Source organism: Salvelinus namaycush, unplaced genomic scaffold (assembly GCF_016432855.1).
Source record: "Salvelinus namaycush isolate Seneca unplaced genomic scaffold, SaNama_1.0 Scaffold3379, whole genome shotgun sequence".
NCBI lineage: Eukaryota > Metazoa > Chordata > Actinopteri > Salmoniformes > Salmonidae > Salvelinus > Salvelinus namaycush.
Genome location: NW_024060318.1, coordinates 8,373 through 15,735, shown reverse-complemented (window position 1 = coordinate 15,735; position 7,363 = coordinate 8,373). Strand labels below are relative to the sequence as shown.

Below are 7,363 nucleotides of genomic sequence, written 5' to 3'. Positions count from 1 at the left end.
AAGACTTGGTTGAGGCATTGAAAACAGCGTTACCAGTTTATTAACACTTGAGGAAAGCGAGAACTACGAACAATATGGCCACACTTAGACCGAATCTTTACGGACAACATATTAAATCATACGTTTAGAAGTGTCTTTATTGTAAACATAACCCACCTAACTGGTAATAATGTTAAAAGATTCAACACATAGGCCGTCATCTTAATTTGAGTAAATGCTGTAAATATGTATTCATTATAAATGGCTATAATAACGCGTTCTACACGCAGGCTAAACTTGACGCTGTTGTAAGGAAGCGCAGCTGTGCATCAGATATTAAAATGTTGTGGGAAATGACGTGTTGTATAGGATAACGTAGGCATATAGATAATGAATTATCTACAAATGAACTGCTTATTTGATTAATGCCAGGGAGATGTTCTGAGATATACGTTCATCCCATCGGTCACCCAAACCGGCTCTTATGACACATTCATATGTATAGCCCACTCAGAGGAGAAACTCGATGTTATTGTGATATAGAGTCATGTATCATACTGTTAAGTAGACTACAGTTTTTTCTAGAATACATAGGCTGTAAGGCTTTCTGTAAATACAGAGGCCAGCGGGCCGGTGTCAAGTTATTAAACTCTAATGGAACAAAGATCTAGGACTACATAATTATTAATATTGACTTGGTAATTAATCATGACATAAATTCACCGTTAATTGTATTATCCAGGCGGACTGTGTTTGTTGTGCGGAGCCTCTCTCACCTCATTCCGCTAACACACACAGAGGTGGTGCAATTCTGTTCATGTTCAAAGGCGCTGCTGCACTTCAGCAGAAACAAAAAGTATTTTTATTGAGAACAAATGGTGACATTTGAAGGGAGCAGAACGAGAGAGGCTGGGAGAGAGAGGTAGAGAGAGGCCGTGGATCGGAGCAGAGCAGGCCTCGGTGGAAGGCAGCTCAGAGCCTCTCTGCGTGGAAAGGAAAGCGCCTCTGGGTCTATTTGACAACAGTGAGATCCCCGGGGAGCCCACCTCACATTAAGTCTGCATTTCAATAAATCAGCCCTAATGAAAGTAGAGAGAGAGAGATACAGAGAGAGAGAGAGATACAGAGAGAGAGAGACAGAGACAGAGACAGAGAGAGACAGAGACAGAGACAGAGACAGAGACAGAGAGAGAGAGACAGAGAGACAGAGAGAGAGAGAGAGAGAGAGAGAGAGAGAGAGAGAGAGAGAGAGAGAGAGAGAGAGAGAGAGAGAGAGAGAGAGAGAGAGAGAGAGAGAATGGTCTGGTAGCGAGAGAGAGGTTGTGAGATCTAGGCGGAGAGAGAGAGAGGTTGCCTGACTCCCCGATAGGTCGACACACACCGGGACAGATATTAGGAAGTTGAAGCGGAAAGGATAACTTTATAGGTGAAGTGGCGTCCCAAGAGACTCAATAACATTCCCCTCAGAAGTCATGAAGAACGTACAGCTCTCACACCACCTCTCCGAGGACTGGTGAAGGAATAACCCAGACAGAAACGTAGAAAATACCGTAAAGCTCGGAGAGAAAGAAGATGTCTAAACACACATTGTTACAGATATTTAAATGTTGGTGCTGCGCTTTGAAAAACAGATTTCGTTAGCCTCAAGGTCGCGATGAAACAATAGGCCCACCAATTCATTGCTTTTTAATTTTCATTTGTATCACACATATGTCATTGTCGCTCACATTCAAGTGTTTATGAAAGTGTTCCAATTGTTACAACAACAGAACATATATTCTTTCTTTGAAAATATTTTATAATTTGCCTCCTATTCAGATGAGGCAAACAGGTTGCAATTCGTATTCTGGAAGTTATGCAAATAGCCTAAAAAAAACATTAGTAGACTAATAATACTAATTATCATAATAATAATAATAGTAATAATAATAATTATCATAATAATAATAATAGTAATAATAATAATTATCATAATAATAATAATAGTAATAATAATAATTATCATAATAATAATAATAGTAATAATAATAATTATCATAATAATAATAATAGTAATAATAATAATTCCCTTCGCCAAATAAAAACAAATAATCCGATGAAAGGAAGATCAGCGCGGTATAGCCGGTCGGATAAGTGCATGAGACAGGCCATCGGAGCTGGCGGCTGGCTGTTTAGACAGCGCTTTATGGATGGTTTAATATCGGCCGGTAAAGAAGGCCGACTGACCGGCAGACTGACTGAGGCTGGGCCAGGGGGATCACCCCGCTGGGAACTCATCATACTGCTCCTAGCGCCGGATTAATCACACTGGAAAATAAACCCCTGACAGCCACGGATAGAAGAATATCATTTATATAATGATAAGTATATCATTTATAATAAGCATATCATTTATCCCAACCAAGGTCACGAGTAGTCCCCGGATGGAGCTAAACGCCTATAAGAATGGCGGGAAAAGGCCCTTCAGAAGACGGATCGGTGGTAAGCTTCTCTCGACTGTCTCAAACCAACATATCAATTAATACAGGCTGTGCCATTCCCAAAAGTCTTATCGTTTACACTTGATTCATAATTCCATTTCTAAAAGCAGCAGCCTAACCAAAGAGAAATACATTTTCATGCGACAATATAAAGGAGATGAAGGAAAAAATGAAAGCAGATTGAAATACAGAGGGAAAACATTTTAATTTGGTTTTCCTTTGAATAATAAATAGCACTAACTCGCCAGTATAACACACTAGCGCGTTTAATTTACAATAAGATATAAATTAGTAAAAGTACTCTCGTTAACAAGATTGTGTAACTTTCAAATGCGTTTCAAATAAAAACGGGAATAATGTATTGACAAAACAATGTCCAGTGTCCATTGCAATACAACTTGCATAAATTATAGGCAGCATTTTCCATCATTAAAAAAATAAATATCCAATGTATTCCACTTAGATTCCTCAAGTTCATCAGTCCATCTCCAGACCTCATACATCCTTTACAAATAAGATACAGAAGGCCTTATATTATCTTCACATAAAGTATAATATACATAATATTATATTCACATAAAGTATGGTATACCTAACATTGACTTCACATAAAGTATAGTATACCTAATATTATATTCACATAAAGTATAGTATACCTAAATTTGTCTTCACATAAAGTATAGTATACCTAATATTATCTTCATATAAAGTATAATATACCTAATATTATCTTCACATAAAGTATAATATACCTGATATTATCTTCACATAAAGTATAATATACCTAATATTATCTTCACATAAAGTATAATATACCTGATATTATCTTCACATAAAGTATAATATACCTAATATTATCTTCACATAAAGTATAATATACCTAATATTATCTTCATATAAAGTATAATATACCTAATATTATCTTCACATAAAGTATAATATACCTAATATTATCTTCATATAAAGTATAATATACCTAATATTATCTTCACATAAAGTATAATATACCTAATATTATCTTCATATAAAGTATAATATACCGTGGCAATGAAGCAGATACATCCTGAGAAAAACGTCTTCCAAAATCATCACATACAGCGGGACATTTACTGAGCCAGTCAACGCACATCTCATGAAAACGAAAGTGAAATGATAGAATAAGTCAGGGTTAATTCATCCCCCAACCCTGAATCAGGTTTAATTAATCCTTCGGGCCTGTCTCTGAGGAGAACAGCTGTAGTGCTGCGGGCCAGGCGTCTTGTCTGAGGAGCAAGATGCAGCTCTCCCCTTTAGAGAAAGGTTAGTTGGGTTAGTGTTAAGAGCAGGGTGCAGGGGTGATGGCTTGGGGCTTTAGTCAAAGCCATTGTGACACCTACCTACAGACCTGAATCAGAGCCACAACATGGCCTTTAGAAGCTCACCTTTAGCCCACAGAGTTTGTCCTAAAGTCCTTCCCAGGTTGTATTAAGTAAGAGCTGAAGTTGCAGAGATAAAGGTCTTAAATAACAAAAAAGTTGGCCCACCAGTCACTGATACTATAATAAAAATTGCACAACTGTTGTTAAAATAAAACATGACGGTATCTAATTATTGTGTAACCAATTATAAAACAACATCATTTGTAGTCCATAATAACCAATCCAACTAAAGTGATATTTCTAACTTGTTAAGTAATGCTGCGTTCCTACTGTGTGAGCAGGTCTCAATAAGTTCTGTTAATAGGACCTCTGTTAAGACAACAACATATCTCTGCTTATTGCCCTGAGAGACAGTCTGACACACAGGCCGACATTACAGCTAGCACCAACTCAGGCCTACACTAGCACTGATTACACTGAGGCCTTCATACGCCTTCTGCTGGGGACAAATACATATATGTTCTTTCAAAACCTCACATATTCAGTCAAAGGCCAATGAAGTTAATTCAAATGCATAAAATAAAAGTTATTATTTTGAAACTATAATGGCATGTTACGTACCTTTCTTAGAGTATAAATGTGAGGGTCTGAACTGTTGTTCAATGTGGTTGGAGTTGGTTTTAAGCAGAGAGTCAGTGGTGTGTTTATGCATGGTGCTGCCCTCGGTAGCGGTCTGTGTGAGTCCGTCGTTAGCAGCAGAGTTATATGGCACAATCCCTTGACCCTGCAGCGGGCTGAAGTTGCCATAGTTTGTGTAATTACTGTAAAACGGAGACGTGTAGTAGATGGGTCGTCCTAGGATGGAAGAGGCGGAGTACACAGCGCCAGGGACAGCCGTGGAGGGGGTGGAGGAGGTGGAGGTTAGAAGACCGAGGGATGGACAAGTCTGCCCCGGGTGATGCTGCTGCTGCTGCTTCGGGTCTGAAGTAGCGATCTCCGCTAAAGACCACAGTTTGGGTTTGACGGCTTGAGGACCTGAGATTCGGCTGTCAAGACATGATTTGTTGTTGTTTTCCCGGTGGTGATGGTTTAAGACCGAGGCCTCAAGCCGTGTTAGTGGTGATGATGTCACAGGTTTAGATGACAGGCTTCGGTGTCGTTCATCATTCTCCAGTTCGTGATCATCATCATCATCCTCACATTTGTCCTTAGTATCTGACCCAGACTCACAGACCAGGTCTCCGATCCGACAGCTCACCTTATCCCCATCAGACTCCGCTGAACAAGAATGGTCTGTGAGGGTATCAACCTGCAAACTGATACCTGCAAAAATAAAGAAAAAAGAGATTGAGACGAAGTAATTACCATATAATAACCATGGAATTCGACATTATTAGGATTACTATTATTATTGTTAATAACAATACTAATAATTAGAACTCGTTCCGTTTTATGCCTTCCAATTGAAATGTGTCACCTAGTCTCTGTTATCATGTCGTTAATCATCTGTGTATAACTGGCAATAAAAAACAGCACCGTGCAGCTCGCGCTGTTAACTGGGTCATGGGCTGGGTCTCGTGGTTTACCTTCATCCTCCGCGGACGTCTCGCTGTGGTCAAGATTTTTCTCCAAGCGGTCATCATTCCTCTCTCCGTCTCCATCGTCCTCATCCTCACTCTTATTCCGGGGAGCCCACGTCATCTTGTTCTCCTTCTTCAGCCTCCTCCTGGCGTTGGCGAACCAGGTGGACACCTGCGTCAGGGTCATCTTAGTAATGATGGCCAACATGATCTTCTCTCCCTTGGTGGGGTAGGGGTTCTTCCTGTGCTCCTGTAGCCAGGCCTTCAGCGTGGCGGTGGCGTCTCGGGTCGCGTTCTTGCGGTAGGCCGGGTCGTTGAGCTGGTAGGGGTATCCCGGGCTACCGTAGGGGTGGTAGCTGAGCGCCCCGGCCATGCCCTGCGCGTCGTAAGGAGAGCTCTGGAAAGGAAAAAGGATTATGAAAGTTTTTGTTATCATTTAGAATTTTGGTAATAAATATTGAAAAATGTAAAAACATAACTAAACACAACAGGTTGTGTATTGAGAGTTAACTTAGTGTGTATTGCGGTTGTGTGTATTGAGAGTTAACTTAGTGTGTATTGTGAGTTGGGCCTATATAATGGTTGTATTACCCTGATCATTATCGGTTTGATTAATCGCATTGCATTATGCTAAATAAATGATAAATGATGCATCGTAATTGGACTAATTTCCAGTAATCGCCGCCTAACTTCCTGCTTTTCTTTAGCTAGATTAGTTTTGTTGTCGGAGAGACGTGTTAGCATATCATTGCTTTACAGCATCACAAATCCAATTAACTACCCAGTGTATGTGCACCTTTTATAAACGCTTAGACACCCATGTCATTAGCATTGTAATTCCTCTTTTCATGTTAAAATTTCGCTTATTTAATTTAATGTACATTCCAATCATTTAAATTGCATATAGTTTGTGACTGTCAAAATGGAGAACAAACGTCATATATTTTATTTCCCATTGGAAGAATATGATATTAGGCTACAGGCTCATTTCAATGAAGGCCATTGGCTTACATCATATTCTTCTTTATGGGGGGTATTTTTCCTAAATTATGTCCACTCAATTAGCCATGCACTGTGTTAACGGGCCCACGAAAACACACATCATATTTGCAGTTAGAAGAAATACAATATTCCATTGATCAATAAATAGCCTACAACCTCCACACACGATAGACAATATAATGTACCACTTGATGATTTATCGTGATGATAAATGCAATTCTTTCTACGAACAATGTTGGAATACATAATGGTGTGCAAGATCTCATCCATTTTACCCTTGAACTGTACAACCCATTAGACCCGCTCTGAAACAGTAGCTCTCTGCACGCTGCACGCAAATAATCTACCGTTGGCTACTAAACGCCAAAATTAGAGCTAATTATTTTCGACCAGGCTGTCCCTCCTGTATGCATACTGACACAAGTTGTCTAATACGAATATGTGGAAGTCGAGTATTTACCATGTAGGAAGGGAATCCCGTGGCAGGGTCTGTGGAGTATGGCATTGGGCTGGAGAAGCCGCTGGCTGAAGCCGTGAATGCAGCAGCTGATCCGGGGTAAGGACTAAAGGCTGATCCACTGGACGACCTGGCCAGCTCGTCGCTCCTCGGGGCAGCCAGGGCAGAAGCCCCGTAAGCCGGGCAGGAGTAGAGCGCCAGGGAGCCCGGCGGCTGGTAGAGGTAACCCTGGGGGTAAGACATGCCTCACTGAGGGTCTGTTGCTGCTGATTCCAAAGAGGAAAGCACGTAAAATATACGTCTGTAAAATAATGAGCTCACTAAACGGATCTTCAGACAATTCAAATAAAAAGAATGAAAAAGCGACCCCCAAAAGATCAGTCAAGTGCCCTGCACATAGAGGCAGGCGACGTCTCGATCCCCTAGCGTCCGATGTTTTTAGTAGCCTCAACTCTGAAGTGAGGAGTTGGAGGAAGGAGCCAGTGGAGTTCTGAGAACGGTGGAAAA

At 40.5% G+C, this 7,363-nt stretch overlaps 1 protein-coding gene across 1 annotated transcript; it reads right to left on the bottom strand.

Moving 5' to 3' along the window:
- Positions 1 to 4,438: 4,438 nt before the first annotated feature.
- Positions 4,439 to 7,099, bottom strand: LOC120040270 (iroquois-class homeodomain protein irx-2-like; the record flags this gene model as incomplete). The annotated part of the gene is made up of 3 exons (XM_038985464.1): positions 6,860 to 7,099; positions 5,404 to 5,794; positions 4,439 to 5,140 (listed from the first exon to the last, which is right to left on the bottom strand). Coding segments are annotated over exons 1-3 (1,333 nt in total), but the record flags the coding sequence as incomplete, so codon positions are not given.
- Positions 7,100 to 7,363: the final 264 nt, after the last annotated feature.